This window comes from Heptranchias perlo, chromosome 14 (genome assembly GCF_035084215.1).
Source record: "Heptranchias perlo isolate sHepPer1 chromosome 14, sHepPer1.hap1, whole genome shotgun sequence".
Taxonomy (NCBI): domain Eukaryota; kingdom Metazoa; phylum Chordata; class Chondrichthyes; order Hexanchiformes; family Hexanchidae; genus Heptranchias; species Heptranchias perlo.
The window spans coordinates 17,219,712-17,240,601 of record NC_090338.1 but is presented as its reverse complement, the minus strand read 5'-3'; the positions used below and the strand labels follow the sequence as shown (position 1 = coordinate 17,240,601).

At 42.1% G+C, this 20,890-nt stretch overlaps 1 protein-coding gene across 2 annotated transcripts in view; it reads right to left on the bottom strand.

The window, feature by feature from the left end:
• LOC137332326 (NEDD4 family-interacting protein 1) overlaps nucleotides 1–11,789 on the bottom strand; it is a 51,249-nt gene extending 39,460 nt beyond the window's left edge. For both annotated transcript variants that reach the window (XM_067996073.1, XM_067996074.1), the window contains exons 1-2: nucleotides 11,610–11,789; nucleotides 4,413–4,503 (exon numbers count right to left, since the gene is read on the bottom strand). In XM_067996073.1, coding sequence (XP_067852174.1) covers nucleotides 4,413–4,503; nucleotides 11,610–11,639 — 121 coding nt within the window. In that variant the 5' untranslated portion in view covers nucleotides 11,640–11,789. The remainder of the gene's footprint in view (nucleotides 1–4,412; nucleotides 4,504–11,609) is intronic.
• Nucleotides 11,790–20,890: the final 9,101 nt, after the last annotated feature.

The following is a 20,890-nucleotide window of genomic DNA, read 5'->3' as shown; positions in this document are numbered from 1 at the left end:
CTGTACACATTATTCTGTAAAATTCCCCTGGATTAATGCACATATGCAAAGAATAACCCAATGCTTTGTGCATTCTTTATCTCTATAACTTTCACCATTAAAAATATAGAAAAATAAATTTTTGTGGGTAGGTGCAGCTCATTGGAGCACTGATACAGTACCAGAATGTGAGATGCCTACAGTGCAGGAACAAGAATCCTTCGTGTTTCACGAGAGATTGTGTGACTGGCCCATTATCCTGTTAATCATGTTAAAAAATCAGTCATACAGCTGAGAGAAGATGAGAAGTGGAGATCTGGTGCCTTTCCACAGTAACAGAGAGACCAGTCATCCCAGCTTGCTTTGCAAAATTCCCAGTGCTTCATTTAAAAGCAGCTTTGGCAAAGGCCTGGGAGCAGGTCATTCTTCCCCCTCGTCTCCCCATTACAGGATGACCCAGGATGCAGCGGGATCATGAAGAAGTGACTAGAATCATAGAAGGTTATGGAAGGAGACCATTCAGCCCATCGAGTCCGCGCCGGCTCCATGCATGAGCAATCCAGCTAGACCCACTCCCCCGCCCTATCCACGTAGCCCTGCACATTTTTTCGTTTCAAGCACTTATCCAGTTCCCTTTTGAAGGCCATGATTGAATCTGCCTCCACCACTCCCTCGGGCAGTGCATTCCAGATCCTAACCACTTGCTGTGTATAAAAAAAGTTTTTCCTCAAATCACCTTTGGTTCTTTTGGCAATCACCTTAAATCTATGGCCTCTGGTTCTTAACCCTTCCACCAATGGGATCAGTTTCTCTCTATCGACTCTGTCCAGACCCTTCATGATTTTGAATACCTCTATCAAATCTCCTCTCAACATTCTCTGTTCCAAGGACAACAATCTCAGCTTCTCCAGTCTACCCACGTAATTTAAGTCCCTCATCCCTGGAATCATTCTAGTAAATCTCTTATAGAATCATAGAAGTTTACAACATGGAAACAGGCCCTTCGGCCCAACATGTCCATGTCGCACAGTTTATACCACTAAGCTAGTCCCAATTGCCTGCACTTGGCCCATATCCCTCTATACCCATCTTACCCATGTAACTGTCCAAATGCTTTTTAAAAGACAAAATTGTACCCGCCTCTACTACTGCCTCTGGCAGCTCGTTCCAGACACTCACCACCCTTTGAGTGAAAAAATTGCCCCTCTGGACCCTTTTGTATCTCTCCCCTCTCACCTTAAATCTATGCCCCCTCGTTATAGACTCCCCTACCTTTGGGAAAAGATTTTGACCATCTACCTTATCTATGCCCCTCATTATTTTATAGACTTCTATAAGATCACCCCTAAACCTCCTGCTCTCCAGGGAAAAAAGTCTCAGTCTAGACAACCTCTCCCTATAAGTCAAACCATCAAGTCCCGGTAGCATCCTAGTAAATCTTTTCTGCACTCTTTCTAGTTTAATAATATCCTTTCTATAATAGGGTGACCAGAACTGTACACAGTATTCCAAGTCTGGCCTTACTAATGTCTTGTACAACTTCAACAAGACATCCCAACTCCTGTATTCAATGTTCTGACCAATGAAACCAAGCATGCTGAATGCCTTCTTCACCACCCTATCCACCTGTGACTCCACTTTCAAGGAGCTATGAACCTGTACTCCTAGATCTCTTTGTTCTATAACTCTCCCCAACGCCCTACCATTAACGGAGTAGGTCCTGGCCCGATTCAATCTACCAAAATGCATCACCTCACATTTATCTAAATTAAACTCCATCTGCCATTCATCGGCCCACTGGCCAAATTTATCATGATCCCGTTGCAATCCTAGATAATCTTCTTCACTGTCCACAATGCCACCAATCTTGGTGTCATCTGCAAACTTACTAACCATGCCTCCTAAATTCTCATCCAAATCATTAATATAAATAACAAATAACAGCGGACCCAGCACCGATCCCTGAGGCACACCGCTGGTCACAGGCCTCCAGTTTGAAAAACAACCCTCTACAACCACCCTCTGTCTTCAATCCAATTTTGTATCCAATTGGCTACCTCACCTTGGATCCCGTGAGATTTAACCTTATGTAACAACCTACCATGCGGTACCTTGTCAAAGGCTTTGCTAAAGTCCATGTAGACTATGTCTACTGCACAGCCCTCATCTATCTTCTTGGTTACTTTGGATTCTCCTTTGCCTTATCTGCCAAAGCAATCTCATGTCCCCTTTTTGCCCTCTTCTGCACCCTCTCTAAAGCCTTCATATCCTTCCTCAAGTGCAGTGCCCAGAACTAGACACAATACTCCAGTTGTGGCCAAACCAGTGTTTTATAAAGGTTCATGACTTCCTTGCTTTTGTACTCTATGCCTCTATTTATAAAGCCCAGGACCCCGTATGCTTTTTTAACTGCTTTCTCAACCTGCCCTACCACCTTCAACAATTTGTGCACATATACCCCCAGACCCCTCTGTTCCTCTACCTTTTTTAGAATTGTGCCCTCGAGTTTATATTCCCTCTCCTCATTTTTCCTACCGAAAAGCATCACCTCGCATTTTTCTGCGTTAAACTTTATCTGCCACGTGTCCGCCCATGCCATGAGTGCGTCTATATCCTCTTGAAGTCTATCGCTATCCTCCTCATTGTTCACTACCCTTCCAAACTTTGTGTCATCTGCAAATTTTGAAATTGTGTCCTGTACTCCCAAGTCCAAGTCATTAATATATATCAAGAAAAGCAGTGGTCCCAGCACCGACCCCTGGGGAACACCACTGTACACCTCCCTCCAGTCTGAAAAACAACTGTTCACCACTACTCATTTAGCCAATTCTGTATCCATATTGCTATTTTTTTTATATGAGGCAAATAATGAATCTGAAGGAAAGGGCTTTCAGTACCTAATGGGATAAAATCCTATTGCCTATGATTAAACTAAAAACTTTTGTTAGACAGACATGGTTTTGAAAAATCAGACTGCAGCACAGCTGTAGTGTTCACAGCAACACAAACCAATTCAATTCAGCAGTTTTACCTCTGATGAATCAAGCACCAACAGTGCAAACCGCAGGACAGTCAATCTCCAAAAGCTGGGGTTAGGGTGGAGTCCAATATCCAGCTGATGCAAGGAAAGTTATGAATGCATGATGCTGATCACTTATTACAAGCAGTCACACATCCCATATTTGGGTGAGGCTGCAACAGATAAGGTATTGTTTTGAGCTCTAGAAAAAGCTCCAGTATGAGCTTGAAAACAAAAATCTAAATTCTACACAGTCCACACAAAAAAGAAACACCTATCCACAGTGCATCTGCAGGGAATTTCCCCCAACACCCACAACACTCTGTCACAGCAGGATGTTCACAGCATGTGAGTTTGTATTCACCTCACTTCAATCTGAAAAATGCTCAATTGCATTTCATGCTGCATCTTTCACACAACACGAAGTCAGAGATTTGCAAAAAAAAACCCAGCTTGCACTTATATAGTGTCTTTAAACATTTAAAAAAATCACAATGTTTTATAGATAGGCATATAGAAATGAATGCCAAGCCGGGAAAGGAGAGATTAAGAAGGATGACCAAAAACCTGGAAGGTACTGGTCATGGGAAAGATCAATTTAAGATTATCATTGCCCTTCAGGTAGAAATTAAAAAGGTTCAAAATTACTACATAATTAACCCAAGTGTGGGCAGTCCCACTGAACTTGACAATTGAGGAGAGGTGTTAGAGGAGATTAGTGTGATCGACTGTGTCAAAAGCTGCAGAAAGGTCAAGGAGGATGAGGAAGGCTAGTGCAGTATGGTCACAGTCACAAGAGAATGTAATTTGTGACTTTGAATAGGGCAGATTCGGTACTGTAGCAGGGAAGGAAATCTCATTGGAGAGATACAAATAGGAAGTTGCAGGAAACATGGATATGGATTTGGGAGGCGCGGTTCATGGCGCTGCAGTTTGCAAGGACGGAGGGGTTAAGGGTGGGTTTTTTGACGAGAGTGATGATGGTGGTTTTGAAAGGTAGGGGGCCAGTACCTGAGAAGAGAGAACCATTTACAATGTCAGCTAACATGTTGGCCAGGAAGGCAAGTTGGGTGGGCTGCAGTTTAGTGGGAATTGGTAGACAGCATGGATTTTTGAGAGGCGAGATCCTAATGCATGCCCCTGCATCTTCAAGTGGCTGCTGGGGGAGGTGTATAGGAGAGAAAGGAGAAGAAAAACCTCAACAATAAATTCATGACTAATTTCCAATGTAGCTTGAAGAAATATTTTCTAAAATTTAAATAAAACCTTTTTTCCCCCATCATTCAGGACCTATATGAAAAGCTGGTTAGCTACTACACATACACCCATCGTGCAAAACCACCAGGGAACATGTGAAAAATGTACCTTTCTGAAGTAAATATTTTTCTTCTAGTAGCTGCACAGTTCTACATACCTGCACTTTCTACTGCGATGCTGCTGTATGGTGGAGGAGCAGCATCAGCTCCAGACTCTGACACCTCCAACGGCTCTTCCTCATTCTGCAACTGAATAGACAGAACACCAGATACAAGTTAAAACTCAGTCACTAACAACGGCCCTGTGAAATGTAAAATGTTAAAAATCAAACTTCAGGAAACAACCCAAAAATGCTCATTTACCAAAATCTGTTCGTATGCCTCTCCCCCACTTCCAATGCAATGCTTTTTCACAATCATCCCTTTTCCTCCTCCCTTACGCAATACAATATGCTAGCTTACTCGCATCAAACTATAAAATAAAGTTTCTCCCTCGCATCCCTAAAAGGAAATGCAATATTAGAGTCTGTCAATCAGCGCAGATATTTTACTCATATGCAGAAAAAAATCTTTTTCTTGTCTTCTCTTCTCCTGAAGGCATTGAATCATTGCTGGGCTACAGCTCCATGGACTTGTGCTCTGACCATTATTCATGTGAACCTTGATGCTGAGTGGGGGAGGGAGAAAAAGATCACAGTTGAGTCCCATCATCTCCTCATCCCACATGAGGAGTCCCAACAGGGGCCTACATAGTGATCAGGAAGATAAACCACAGCTGATTTTTCCCCTCTCCAACCCAAGGGTGCCTCCGGCTCCGTCCCAGCTGAAACCAGCACAAACTGGGGGGTCAAACATGGGGTCTTCCTGGTCTGTATAACTAAACTATTCACTGAACTATTGGGGAAGCTCAAGATAGTTTCATAAAATTTTTAGACTTCTTTAAATGATGTTTCTATTCTCTTCTCTGTTACACATGTCCATCTTTATCAAATTTCCTCCAAAATTGGTGTGGCAGAGACAGGTGCCATTTCTGACAAATGTATATGCAAGGACTTTTGGAAAACGGTCTCAGGCAGGAACTATTCTTGGAAATGTTCCTCTTATGGCATTTTTGACAAGAAAACAGTAGGATTTTAATCTCAGGCAGGACAGCAATGTGGAAGGTCAAGGGATCTGAGCTATGGAGAAGGGAAAACCAACTGGCCTGTTTTCTGATATCAGATTGCTGAGCCAGTCACCCCAGCTGGAAAGTGCAGGTGTGGACAACATTTAAGGGCAGATTTGGGCTTGACTGTAACATCCTTACACGAACAGTCTGCTGTTACTCACTATCTAGGCTCACACAGGAAAAATGGCCATGGACAAGGTACGGAAGACTGGGTGCTGGTGATCATCAACTTCAGTAGAGATGGTGAAAGACAGAAGGCGGGCAGGGGGCGGGGGGGGGGTGCGGAGAAAGCGAGTAACTAACTGGCTATTTCTTGGTTACCAACAAATTCAATGGCGTCTTTTTAGTAACCCAGATACATTATTTTTTCCCACATTTTTATTTATTGGTTCTCAGGAGGTGGGCGACGCAAGGAAGGCTGCACTTATTGCCAATCCATAGTTACCTTGAGAAGGTAATAGTTTTGGGTTTCTTGAACCGGTACAGTCCTTATGTTAATGATTACTTCCACACAATGTTAGATAGGCATTCAAAGATTTTGACCCAGCCACAATGAAGGAATAGCAAAATATATCAATGTCAGGAGATGTGTAATTTGGAGGGAACGTTGGAGGTGATGGTGCTCCCATGAAGTTGCTGCTCATTCTTCTTGGTAGTAGAGATCATGGGACTCTTAGGCACTGTTGAATTGCGACAGTGCATCCTGAAGATAGTGCATACTGAAGCCACAGGACATCAGTGGTGGATGGTATGGGTATAAAGTCCAATAGCAAGGATACTAATCAAGCAGACTGCTCAGTCCAGTCTTAGTTTTCTCGGGAGGATAAATTCTGCCACAGACACAAAAATCTTCATTCCTTCTGTTTAAATTCTATGGACCCTCATACCAAAACTGTGCATTTTTGTCTTTTATATCAAAGTAAACTTATTTATTGCTTAAGGTAATTCGCTCACAATTGTGTCAATGCTGGTAGTCCACAAAGTCATCCAGGGCGACAGATGCAGTCGCCAGAAAAAAGTGCAATGCTGCAATTTGCTAGTCTGGCATATATTAAATTATTTGGAACAGTTCAATGGTGCATAAAAAAGGTGTCCGAACTAAATGCTTACAGAAATCAAGCACAATGGCTAGGTGAAATAAGGGCATTCAGTACCACTCCAGTGGTTTGTAGGGGCATTTAATTTTAGTAGCAGCAGCTGGCACAAAACAAATCATAAGAACATAAGAAATAGGAGCAGGAGTCGGCCATACGGCCCCTCGAGCCTGCTCCACCATTCAATAAGATCATGGCTGATCTTCGACCTCAACTACACTTTCTCCTCTGATCCCCATATCCCTTGATTCCCTTAGATCCCAAAATCTATCGATCACAGCCTTGAACATATTCAATGACTCAGCATCCACAATCCTCTGGGGTAGAGGATTCCAAAGATGCACAACTCTGAGTGAAAAAATTCCTCCTCATCTCAGTCGTAAATGGCCAACCCCCTAACCTGAGACTAGGCCTCGACTCTCCAGCCAGGGGAAACAGCCTCTCAGCATCTACCCTGTCAAGCCCCCTCAGAATTTTATATGTTTCAATGAGATCACCTCCCATTCTTCTAAACTCCAGAGAGTATAGGCCCATTCTATCTCTCCGCATAGGACAACCCTCTCATTCCAGGAATCAATCTAATGAATCTTCTCCAGGAAGTACATCCTACCCTCACTAAAAGTTTTTTTTAAGTTTATAACATAATATCTCAAGATTAGTAGACCTTTTAAATCTTTTTCATACCCTATTCCTTGTTACAATACATTCACTACAGCACATCCATAGTCAGGTGACTCATTAGGACCATATTATGCTTATACCATAAAAGCTATTTTACAAAGGTCATTTGGTACTCAAGAGGGTGAGAGGTGATCTGACAAATTCTCAAATGTTCAGAGTATGGCTCCACATGAGAATAAAAGTTTTGGACACAAGTTTTTACAGCAGAACTTTCCTTTTTCATTAAGAGGAATGTACATGTACAATACTATCAGAGACTCCATTCAGAATATGCATTTTTTGAGACCTGTTGCTAACTCCTTGAGGACTACAAAAACTAAGATCAGTTCAAAAATACAGCAACTCGTACAGCAGATTAACCTAACCTGATAAAAAATGTTTCACTGTAGTGCTGGTTTTCTGCACTGTCTGTAATGTTATGTAAATCCTTCCTTACACTTGTATGAGAAAATGTCAAGAAATCTGAAATGGGCAGGTATAACTATATTGTGTCTTATTGGACATATAACATCATATTGCAAAATATAGAGGATGCCTGATGAAGAGCTGGGAGGATATGATGATAGAGCATCAGTAAGCTGCCCCAACCCACAAGTAAGGCGTCGTGGTCAGCACTACACGTGAATACAAATTGTATCACACAGCTTATCAGGAATACTGTTTACATCATACCTTAGTAAGTAATTAAAATAAAAAACAGAAAATGCTGGAAATACTCAGCAAGTCAGGCAGCATCTGTGGACAAAGAAACAGAGTTAACGTTTCAGGTCGATGCTGAAGGGTCATCGACCTGAAACGTTAACTCTGTTTCTTTGTCCACAGATGCTACCTGACTTGCTGAGTATTCCCAGCATTTTCTGTTTTTATTTCACAGATTTCCAGTACCCAAAGTATTTTGCTTTTGATTAAGTAAAGGAACTGGTTATTAACAGATACAACTATACTGGTATGCAAATTACAGTCTGCTTCTATAAACCATTCTTTATTACAATGCCATCTGTTCTCAACTAGGAGATTGTGTGCAAAAAAGATTCATAGAAGCTATACCCCCATGTGTATATTAAAATTACATCTTCTGATTTCTTTGAGTTGGTATAGTGGAATAGCCTTACTGGGGTCCTCAAATTATATTTTGTTGATCCATCACAAATCTTGTACAAAAATCAAGAGAGATCATGCATATAATGATCTTGCCTTTTACTTTGTGACCAATTAGTGACTAGGAGGGGTGGACAGTGATGAGATATGCAGGATGCGTTGGGGTCAAGTTAGCTCCAAGACAAATTGCTTGGTGATAGGAAATTAAATCCAAGCCAATCCTCTATGGCAAATGTGGCAGTCCAAATCCAAGCCAGCAGGTCCACAATACCCAGGGTGCTTTTGCTGCTTCACCAGCCAACCTGTCTCATGGACAAGTGCCTTAGGGGATTCTGACCACTCAACTCCTTATAACCTTCATTACCATTGGGTCAATACACTGGAATTCCCTACCTTACACTATCATGGGAGCACTGCCAAAAACAATTTGCATTCATATGGCATCTTTAACGCAGAAAAACATCCCAAGGTACATCACAGAGGTGCAAGGAAAAAATGGGCAATGAGCTAAACGAGGTTGGGAGAGACCACCAAGAGCTTGGTCAAATAGATGGGTTTTAAGAATTGTCTTGAAGGACAGAGAGAAAGATGGAAAGGCAGAGAGATTTAAGGAGGGAATTTCAAATAGTCGGGGGATTTTGAATTCAGCAGAGAGGATGAATTTCCTCTTTCAACGCTAAGAATAGTCGTTCAAAGCAATGGCATGGGTGCAGTTTTCAAAACAACTCTCACTGGACATAAGATTAGAATATAATCTTTCACATACTGACATTCACTACAAATGGGAATAAAAGAAATTGCTGAAAATGGTCTACTAACTTGCATAGCAAAATATAAAGATGCGTTTTCCTCACACCATGGGCAAGCAGCAAGTGGAAGTCAGAACCTCCCCCACAGGGATGGCAAAGTCCCTTAGGGCACACTTGCATTTTTAGCAGCCAATATGAAAGTAGGTTACCTATCAAAATAGGCAACGGTGCCAACTCCTAATGGAGTAGTTGTTTCTGGGAACTAATCAGTGCAAGGGTAGATGTACATATCTACCTTATTGAAGTACAGTACATTGGAACAAAAGTGGGGTAAAAAAATTAATTCCAGTAAGATATTTCAATTGTACTATTCTGAAATTTGCAGAGATACTGGAATCACAGATATTAAGGCAGCACAAGAATCTGAATACAATTACTTACAGCATATTTCACCGTTTTTAATAACGTACAGGAGTCCTACCCCGACCCCCATTTTGCACATTTCTAGAAGATTTCGACAAAGGAAGAAGTGTGTTTCTCCTTTGCTTTGGATCATGCCCAAGTCACCTGCCTTTGAGCAGCAGTTTCCAACAAAGAGGAACCTAACCGGTCACAAGCTTGTGCCAAAGCTGCAGAGTCAGCTATTTAAATGAATCACGTGGCTACTCCTTCCCTTCCCCCTTTCTCCTGGAGACATAAACTTGGTGTATTCCGTATTAATGCTGAATGTCCCAAATGTCTACTTTACTAAACTTCCCTGAATGACTCTCAGAAATGAATTCTTCTTGAGGATTATTTGGGCCTCCAAGTAAACACTGTCAATCAAAAACTAAAGATTTTAAATCTAAATACTTTAAGAGAGAAGTTTTTTTTCCAATGTTACTAAGTTCCACAGATGAGACAATTTGTCCAGCAGCAATTATGTGCCTGGAGCCAAAAAAAAATTATACCTCTAAATAACATGCCTGCTAAGATTTACAAGTCAAAACAGCTACCTATGACAGGATTCACGCTTTTTGTATACCTTATTTTACTGCATCTCCTGCTGACTTGTTGTACACTGTATTCTAAAAATGCATTAAGAGTTTAAAAAATGCAAATTCTACAGCATAAATGGAGATGTGCTAAAAGGAGAAAATTATATGGTAGCTGAGGGAATTAATATACTTTCAATAGGAAGTACTTATCTTCTTATGTCTTCCGTCTGGTTTCAAGACAATTCTTGGTTGTAAAAAATACAGCACAGACCAACATTAAAAGGTACAGTAACATCACCAAATGAGTTTCATCAGGCCAAGGAGCACATCTACAGGTACAACTGGGTTCAGGATGGTTTTCATTTGTATGTGGAATCGATAAGGTAGCCACCCTTCACTTGTCATAAACTAACATTGTTGCAAAGCCTCCCGTACATAACTCAGGGCCCAATTGCTTTCCCTCAATATCAGTTATCAGCAGGGAAGGAGCAGCCATCAAATCAAGACTGGTCCTCATCACTCAAAAGGTAATCTGATCAGCTGTTAAGTATAGTACTGGTGAGTATTTATAGTACTGGCAAATGGGTATCATGTACTGCATCTCAGTCTCCCCTTATATTCGAGTCTTTCCCTTTCTTTATCATAACCAATGTCTATAAATGTTATTTTGAATCCCATAACGGTCCAACCCATAGATGTGTGTACTTTTCTTTAAAAGAAAAAATGCCCCCTTTTCACTTGTTTGTTAAATAATTAACTTGCACTGCCTTTAGGTGACAGTATGAAATAGACCTTCAATAATTGTAGGAATAGCTTTAAGGTAGATATGCCACTCCTAGGAGTGCCAATCACTCATTTAGTAACCTATTTTCATGTAGGTCACTCTCAAAAACACAACATACCCCGTGTATTGACACGAGTTTGCAATTCCAATCACTCTTCTGTTTCTAACTGACACTAACGAACATTGCCCTGATGTTGACTGCTCGGCAACATTTCCAGTTGCGTTGAACTCCATGATACTTTGACCCACGGTTGTCAAGATGATGAAGTGGGGCTCACCATTCCACTAAGAACGAGCCAGATTAAAACCCCATTTAAACACATCATGCTACGTTCAAGAGTGACACGAACCCAATGCAGATGTCATTCTAAAACAAAATTTATGACCGTCACTTCTAATGATGAAGACTGACAGTCTCCGCAAACACTGCATTTTCCAACACAGAAGGCAATTCCACCGCGACTCGGAAACCCCTCATTTTGTATGTAACAGATAAAGAAAAACAAGATGGAGTTAGTTTGATTCCTTTTTTATATATCAATAATTGATAGCGGGCTATTAAATCCGTTGCCATGATTCCCAAGGTGCCGCCACCCAGCAGCGAGACGAACACTTCCTCCGTTTCCTTTCTAACTCTTCACCCCTGTCCATTTTAATAGGATGAGGCCTAGAGGACAACACCAAGCCTCGGTGTCTCCCGGCAATCCCCATCCGTGCCTGCTCGGGGCCGGGCTGACCAGACTCTCCTCTCCTCTCCTCTCTCCCTCCCCGGGTGCCGCCGAGTGACGGTGCGTGGCTACTCACCGCCTGATACCGGTTGCTGTGGTCCGCCATGGCGCCGGGAGCGAGCGAGGGTTCCTGCTATTTGGGAGAGGAGGGGGGGGGGAGGGGGTTTCCGCTGTTTATTTCCCCGTTTGTTTTGCGGTCCGATCGACAACCGGATCACGTCGCAGCCGCACCGGATGTGAGTGCCCGAGACTCGGGCCCGGAGGGGGGAGACAGCGCCGCCCAGGCCGGCAACACCGGTACTGCAAGTGTAGGAGGGCATGGCGGAGCAGTCTCTACCAGACAGTGCAGGTCCTGCAAGTGTAGGAGGGCATGGCGGAGCAGTCTCTACCAGACAGTGCAGGTCCTGCAAGTGTAGGAGGGCATGGCGGAGCAGTCTCTACCAGACAGTGCAGGTCCTGCAAGTGTAGGAGGGCATGGCGGAGCAGTCTCTACCAGACAGTGCAGGTCCTGCAAGCGTTCGGGGTTATGGGGAGCAGTCTCTACCAGACAGTGCAGGTCCTGCAAGCGTTCGGGGTTATGGGGAGCAGTCTCTACCAGACAGTGCAGGTACTGCAAGTGTTCGGGGTTATGGGGAGCAGTCTCTACCAGACAGTGCAGGTCCTGCAAGCGTTCGGGGTTATGGGGAGCAGTCTCTACCAGACAGTGCAGGTACTGCAAGTGTTCGGGGTTATGGGGAGCAGTCTCTACCAGACAGTGCAGGTCCTGCAAGTGTTCGGGGTTATGGGGAGCAGTCTCTACCAGACAGTGCAGGTCCTGCAAGTGTTCGGGGTTATGGGGAGCAGTCTCTACCAGACAGTGCAGGTACTGCAAGTGTTCGGGGACATGGGGGGGCCTTACTAGACAGTGCAGGAAATTGTGTTCTTAAAACATTTTCTTTAAGCACTTTTGTTTACTAGTTATAAAAATATTGGACATGGGAAAAAAAGACTTTGACTGACAGTCAAGAATCATCCAATTGGGTAATGAAGAGGCTGTTCCGTTACCGAGGGAGGTGATGCATCATGAGGATGGACACGTTGGGTAACCAATGGTGAGAGTGTGGAGGTGGGGTAATTGGAGGCCGGAGGTTATGTGATAAAACCTCCAGGAAAAAAATATTGTCAAGAAAGACAACTTGCTTCTCTCCCAGACAACTATCTACCTGAGTTGAAGGCTTAAGATGGCAAGATGCTTTGTGTGGGAAATTAACACCTATTCATTCTGATTCTAGCAATACCAAAATACAAATTTTAAAAAAATCTTAACAGGCAAAAACCCATTTTACCTCATATTTCAGTGCAGTGCTGAAGAAGTGCGGCATTGTTGGAGGTACCATCCTTAAAAACTGATTTTAGGCAGTCTCTAATGGACTGAGGTTGGTCTGTTCAGATTCTATTGGGACTGATACTTGCAATGTTGCCAGCCTCTGCCCATCCTTTGTTCCTGGACCCTGAAACCCCCTTGCATTGGTCTCAGACCCTAGGACGCCCCCTCAGAGCTCCAGGACCCCGAGAACTCACCCAATACCTCACCCCACTCTCCATTGCATTCCTTAGCTGAAGTTCATATCCCACATCCTAACCATCACTGCCTATTTTCGCCATCGCAGCCTATTTTCACCATTGCAATCTTGTCCACCTCCGTGCCATCTTACTCCCACTGCAGTTGAAATTCTCATCCATGGCTTCATCACCTTTGAGCTCAGCTATTCCAATGATCCCCTCATCAGCATCCCGAGTTCCACTACGCAGTAACTATAACTCATCCAAAACTCTGCTGCCTGAATTCAGTCATTCTCGTTACCCACGTATCCTTGCAATCTCCATTAGCTTCCCATCTTGCAATGCATTGAATTTAAAATCCTTTGTCTGCATCCAGAGCTTAGCTGCTCCCTACCTTCAGTCTTCTGCATCAGCATATAAGCTCCACCTTCCGATTGTGCATTATATATGAATATTGAGAGAAAGATAGATATCTGTACTGGATAAATACGGGCATTGCAAGCTTTACTGTGCATTGCCAACCTGGTGGGTGGGGTTGAGCATCTCTACTGGATAAATTTCAAACGTCATACCTGCAATGCAATTCCAAATATATTTAACATGTATATAGGGATAAGTAGAAACACAGCAAATATTGGAATAAATAAAAAATGCTGGAAATTCACAGCAGGTCAGTAAGCATCCCCATCCCTTTCAGATGACAACTGTACAGCTGTGTATTTTCAGCCTTTTCTGTTTCTATTATTAAAATATATGCAGTGGGGCTCCCCTAAATGCTCAGGTGATGAAGGTAGTGATTATCTGAATTATAAAGAGCAGGAAGGTTCCACTTTAATCTCTAGTTTATGCAGAATTAACTGGTCTCAGCTAGAACTATAATTGGCTTCAGCTCCCCTGGATTGGGGAGACCAAAAATTGGCCATTTTTCCCACTTCTGATCACTATTGAGTGACCACTACTGCAAAGTGGGTAGGTGCATGGACATCAATTGAGGACAGAATTAAGCTTTGCTGAAATATTCTTCACGGTCAATTAGATTAACATTCATTGTCAAGGTTCACAGTGAATAATGGCCTATTGGGTGAGGTACTGGAGGGTGCCCTGCACCCAGAGAATGATTCTTACCAAGGAGTCATTATTTTCAGGAAAGGGGAATAAATAAAGGAAGCTTCTACATTAGGAATAGAAACTATAGGCTGATATTGCAAATATGTATCTATGTTTCTCTGCTATAAAATCATCAGCACAATACAGTTCTAACAGAATAAAATCAGAGCTCCTGAGCATTTCTGAATTTCCAGGGTTATTCTTTGAATTTCCCACGTTAACAACAGTTTTGTCTCATGTTGAAACAAACGGGGATGTGGAGCTCCAAACTCTAAGCATTTCTTCTTGTGGGCTTAGCACAGTAAGGGATGTTTATACCAGGGAACTGATCACTTTATCAGCCAGTGCTGACCATAGCTAGGTAACTTTCGTTGTCAAACGATGAATACCAAGTTAGAGCAGCTGATGGTTTCTGTGCTGAGAGTGATTGAATCAAGGTGCTCACCCACAAAAATCATACCAGGGGCCCGTCTCCACCCCTGCCTCAGCTCATCTGTTGCTGAAATCCTTATCCATACCTTTGTTATCTCTAGACTCAACTATTCCTATGCTGTCCTGGTCGACCTCCCATCTTCCCCCCTCCACAAAGTTGAGCTCATCCAAAACTCTGCTTCCTGTGTCCTAACTCACACTAATCACTCATCACTCCTGTGCTCACTGACCTACATTGGCTCCTGTTTTATGAAAGCCTCGATTTTAAAATTCTCATCCTTGTTTTCAAATCTCTCCATGGCCTCACCCCTCCCTATCTCCGTAACCTCCTCCAGCCCTACAACCCGCCGCGATCTCTGCTCTCCTCCAATTCTTTTTCTCTTTTTCATCCCTGACTTTAATCGCTCCATCATTGGTGGCCGTGCTTTCAGCTGCCTAGGCCCTAAGCCTCTATACCTCTCCTCCTTTAAGACACTCCTTAAAACCTACCTCTTTCCTGTCCTAATATCTCCCTAAGTGGCTCGGTGTCAAATTTTGTTTGATAACGTTCCTGTGAAGCGTCTTGGGATGTTTTAGTATGTTAAAGATGCGATATAAATGCAAGTTGCTGTTGTTATAAATAACTACAAAGCAACTGTAAAGGGAAGAAGAGCTGTTCGGCGAAGACAGAAGCCTTTAAAGTGGTACTAAAAGCCTCTTTGGAGTAATCTGCTGCAAAGGTAGATTATGACGCATTTCATTGTGAGGCCAAGAGGGTTATTAGGGAGATGTAGCAGGATCAGTGAGTTGTCTTCATCTGTAAAAATGTGCAATATATTCATCCATAAAGAAAAATATTTTTTCTGTTAGTCAAGATCAGTCATGAATCATGTTGAAAGGGTTCCCTGGGCCAGTGCCAATGATTCCAAAGCCCATTGCTCTCCAACAAACCTGTCCTGGGTTGGTGGGGGTGGTTAGAATATCTAACAATATGATAGCATAACGCAGGGGGTTAACAACAGACCTTATGATCTGAATTGGATATTTGTGTATTTCGCACATGGTCCCACATGTACCTCTTCAATCTTTTCCAAGGTGGATTGAGAGAACATTTGATTAAAAGATAGGAATCATTAAACTGCTTTATTTCCCAACATTTGAATATGGAGAGCAACAGTTATAATTGAAATCAGCCAATTCAGTCAGTCCAGGTTGTCTACCTGTAATATTACAAAATAATGAACAAGTTACACTTCCCCATATCAATGGGTCACCTTGTTTGACTTAGAAGTTATTTTGTTTAAGACTGGCAAAAGCTTGCCACCACAGCTTTCTGACTGTCAGTGAGTGTTCCTCTTTTAAAAAAAAATTCCCAGTATTCACAATCCAAGGGAAGGGCCGACGCAAGACAAATCCTGTGTAGCCTCCGGCACCAAGTATCTCAGTGCGTTTTCAAAGACTTGTGGTGAATGTACTTTGCTTTGAAACCCCAACGTTTAAATGCAAGTCCTTTCCAAATCCTCTCTGTAGAAAAATGGTCAAAACAAATCCTGAAACATGACACTGACCAATATTTCAAAAATCACAATTATCAAATTTTTTGACTCATCAAATAGTAGGTAGACGGGAAAGTAGGGTTGAGGTCACAATCAGATCAGGCATGATCTTATCAAATGGCAGAGCAGGGGCCGAATGGCCTATTCCTGTTCTTAATTCGTATGTATGTTCGTAATGTATCTGCTTAGGGATTAAGTTAAAGTTTTTCCACCTGTTGCATGATATTTCTATTTTAACACCTCAATAAACAAAAGCATACATTTAAACAATGTGTTCACTTTATTTTCCCAGCATTAACAATCCTTCAAAAAATAAGGTATGTTCAGGAATAATTCTTGTAAACTATTACATATATAAAGGACAGAAATTTACATTGTATTTTAATCCCCTTCATATATAAACCCTGGATTATTTAAATTCCCCTGCAAGCTGTTGAGCCTGTGAAAAGGTGAGACCCCAGGGTGAAGTCCCTCAGCATAGCCTGCAAGTAGTTGAGGTTGTTCTTGAGCTGGGGTCAAGGTGCTCCAAGCATTGCCTATGCTGGGGAAGAGAAGCCCTTTAGCTCAACCTGTCTAACATCAAGTCCCAGATGATCCACAACTCCCTTCAATTCAACATTGAGAAGACTGAATCTGTCATTCTTAGCATCGAACACAAACTCTGCTCCCTCAATCCTAGTTATAGTAGTGTCATGGTTATGTTACTGGACGAGTAATTCAGAGGTTGGACTAATAATCCAGAGGACATGAGTTCAAATTCCACCATGGCATTTGAGAATATCAATTCAGGTAAAAAAAAATCACTAAAAGTGACCGTAAAGTTATCGGATTGTCATAAAAACCCAACTGGTTCACTAATGTCCTATGGGAAGGAAACCTGCCGCCCTAATATTGTAATTGGAAATTAGAAAATGTCAGACTTACTAAATAGCTACTTTGCATTGTTCTTCACAGTAGAAGGATAAAATACCAGAGATACAAGGAAAACTGAAAATAAATCAAAGGGAGGAACTAACTAGATTCAATATGAGTTAAAAAAAATGGTGATGGAGAAATTAATGTTATTAAAGATGGACACATCTCCAGGACCTGATGGTCTCCACCCCAGGGTATTAAAAGGTGAGGAAATTGTTGATGCGTTAGTCATGATCTTCCAAAACTCTCTCGATTCAGGAATTGTTCTCTTGGATTGGAAAATTGCCAATGTCACTCCATTATTTAAGAAGGGTAAGAGAGATAAACGGAAATTATAGGCTTATTAGTCTAACGTCAGCTGTGGGGAAGTTACTATAGTCTGTTTATTAGGGACAGTGATTGAGCATTTGGACAAATGAGCTGATCAGAAATAGCCAGTGGTAGATAAGGGAGTGTGTTTGGAAGTTATTTATATGGACTTCCTGAAAGCTTTCGACAAGGTTTCACATATGAGACTGTTAACAAAAATGAGAGTGCATGGAATTGGAGGCAACCTATTGGCTTGGATAGGGAATTGGTTAGGAGGTAGGAGATGGAGTAGGGATAATGGGTATGGACTCAAATTGGCAGGATGTGACTAGTGGTGTCCCCCAGGAATCTGTACTGGGGCCACAGCTTTTCACTATATTTACAAATGACTTGGGTACAGAAATAGAGAGCGGTATTTCTAAGTTTGCTAACGACACTAAATTAGGTGGTACAGTAAATAGTGTAGATCGGAGCAGAAAGTTGCAAAGGGACATTGATAGATTAAATGAGTGGGCAAAACTGTGGCAGATGGAGTTCAATGTAGGAAAGTGTGAGGTTATCCACTTAGGACCTAAGGAAAATAGATCAGAGTATTTTCTAAATGGCGAGAAACTAGGAACTGCGGAGGGGCAGAGAGAATTAGGGGTCCAAGTACAGAAATCACAAAGCTAGTGGACAGGTACAAAAATTAATTAAATGGAATGTTCGCCTTTATCTCAAGAGGGCTGGAATACAAAGGGATGGAAGTTATGTTACAGCTGTAGAGAACTCTGGTTAGGCCCCATCTGGAGTACTGCATTCAGTTCTGAGCACCACACCTCAGGAAGGTCTTGGAGGGGGTGGAGCGCAGATTCACCAGAATGATACCAGGGCTAAAAGAGTTAAATTATGAGGTCAGGTTTCATAGACTAGGCTTGTATTCCCTTGAGCATAGAAGATTAAGGGGTGATCGAATTGAAGTGTTCATGATGATTAAAAGATTTGATAGGGTAGATAGTGAAACTATTTCCACTGGCAGGAGAGTCCAGAACTAGGGGACATAACCTTAGAAGTAGAGCGAGGCCATTCAGGGGTGATGTCAGAAAACGCTTTGTCACACAAATGGTAGTGGAAATCGGGAACTCTCTTTCCCCCAAAAAACTGTTGAGGCTAGGGGTCAATTGATAATTTCAAAACTGAGATTGATAGATTTTTGTTAGGCAAGGGTTACAGAACCAAAGCGAGTAGATGGAGTTAAGATACAGATCAACCATGATCTAATTGAATGGCGGAACAGGCTCGAAGGGCTGAATGGCCTTCCCCTGTTCCTTATCTGTTCTGGCCTATAAGTGATTCTAGTCCCGCACCAATGTGGTTGACTCTTAACTATCCTCTTTAATGGCCTAGCAAACCACTCAGTTGAAGAAGGCCCACCACTGCCTCAAGGCAAATAGGGTTGAGCAACAAATGCTGGCCTTGCTAGCGACGCCCACATCCTGAGAATAAATGAGTAAATAAAATAAAAATACTGATTGCATCCTCCTCCCTGATATCTAACTCAGGTTTTGCAAGGTCTCTGAGTTGATTTTCAAAGCCCAAGTGACCAATACCATTAATTTCCATCTCCTTAACATTGCCTGCCTCTACCCCACCTCAGTTCCCACACTGTTGAAATCTTATTCATGCTCTTGTCACTTCCTTTTCAATGTAAAAATTTAAGATTGTCCAGGGGAGCATGCCTGGACAATCTTAGATAGGCAGGGCCCTCAGCCCAGCTTAATTCATTCATTCATTCATCCAACCATCCAGAGTGACCTTACACTCTTCCCATTGCTGCATCTAATTACTTCTTAAATGATTCCAGGCTTTCACCTTCACCATTCATTCCCAGAAGTCCATTACAAGTGTTGATAATTCTCTGTGAAGAACTTTTTGGTATCAGTCCTAAACTTACCATTTACTAGTTTGAACCTGTGTCCTCTTGTCCTACACCCACTCTTTAATTTAAAGTATTCTGAGTTAACATTTTCCATACCATTTATCAGATGATTACCTCTCAGGTGCCTACTTTCAACCATCAAAAGCTCAACTCCCTTCAGGCTTTCTCCATAACTCAGACCCTAGACACTAGATATTGGCCTCATGGCTCTCCAGTGCTTGAATGTCTCCTTTCTTTTTCAGCAACCAAAACTGGACACTGTATTCAAGCTGTGATTTAACCAGAGTACTATACAGTTTGATGATGACTTCCTCTGACTTGGCTTTGTTGATTTCTGTTATCAATTGGTTGGACACGTCGAGCATATTAAGACACCCAAGTCTCTTTCAACTTCATCCTTAGCTATTCATGGAGTACGTATGTTACTCATTTTTCCTTCCTTCATTTTTAATTTATGATTGATATGAATTTAGAATTGAGGTTAGGATCAGATCAGCCATGATCTTATTGAATGGCGGAGCAGGCTCGAGGGGCCGATTGGCCTACTCCTGTTTCTTATGTTCTTATTGTCTGCATTAAATTTCATCTATGGTTCAATCTGCTCACATTTTGTTTAACTCATTCTATAGCTTCTTGGCTACCTTCTTCAATTACATTGCCCACCTTGGTTTTTATATTGTCTGCAAATTTGACCAAATTTTTTTTAGTTTCTGAATCCAAATCATGAATGGAAATTAGAAACAGTAGTGGTCCAAACACTGCACCCAGGAGCACCCCATTCAGTATTTTCCCCAACCCCATTAGTCCTCTAACCAATACTAATTGTTTTCTACCTTTCAATTCCCAAGTTTTACCCCAAACTTTTGAGTTTAAGTAGTAGCCTTCCATGTGGAACTTTATTAAATGCCTTTTGGAAATTAAATACTCAGGTTAGGGTTTACCACAGTTTAAACTACAAAGAACATAAGAAATAGGAGCAGGAGTAGGCCATACAGCCAGTCAAGCCTGCTCTGCCATTCAATAAGATAATGGCTGATTCTTCAACACCTTTCCTGCTCCATCCCCATATCCCTTAGAGTCCAAAAATCTAATTGATCTCAATCTTGAATATACTCAATGACTGAGCATCCACAGCCCTCTGGGGTGCAGCATTCCAAATATTCACAACCCTCTGAGTGAAGAAATTCCTCCTCATCTCAGTCCTAAATGTCCAGCCCCTTATCCTGAGACTATTGTTATAAATTGGTTAGCTAGGTGGTGGAGGATAGAATACTAGCACCTAATCTTTAGTTACTTCAAGCCTTTATTCACAGAGATCCTACATCAGCTCTCATTAATGGATACAATAGCGTTCCCAAATAATATGCACCACCTGAATATAATTAACACTAATTGATATAAATCACATGGATACAATTAACAACTATGCCCTCTAGTTCTAGACACTCCAGCCAGGGGAAACATCCTATCAGCATCTATCCTGTCAAGCCCTCTAAGAATATTATATGTTTCAATGGAAACACCACTCATTCTTCTAAATTCTAGAGAATATAGGCCCATTCTACTCAATCTTTCCTCACAGGACAACCCTCTCATCCC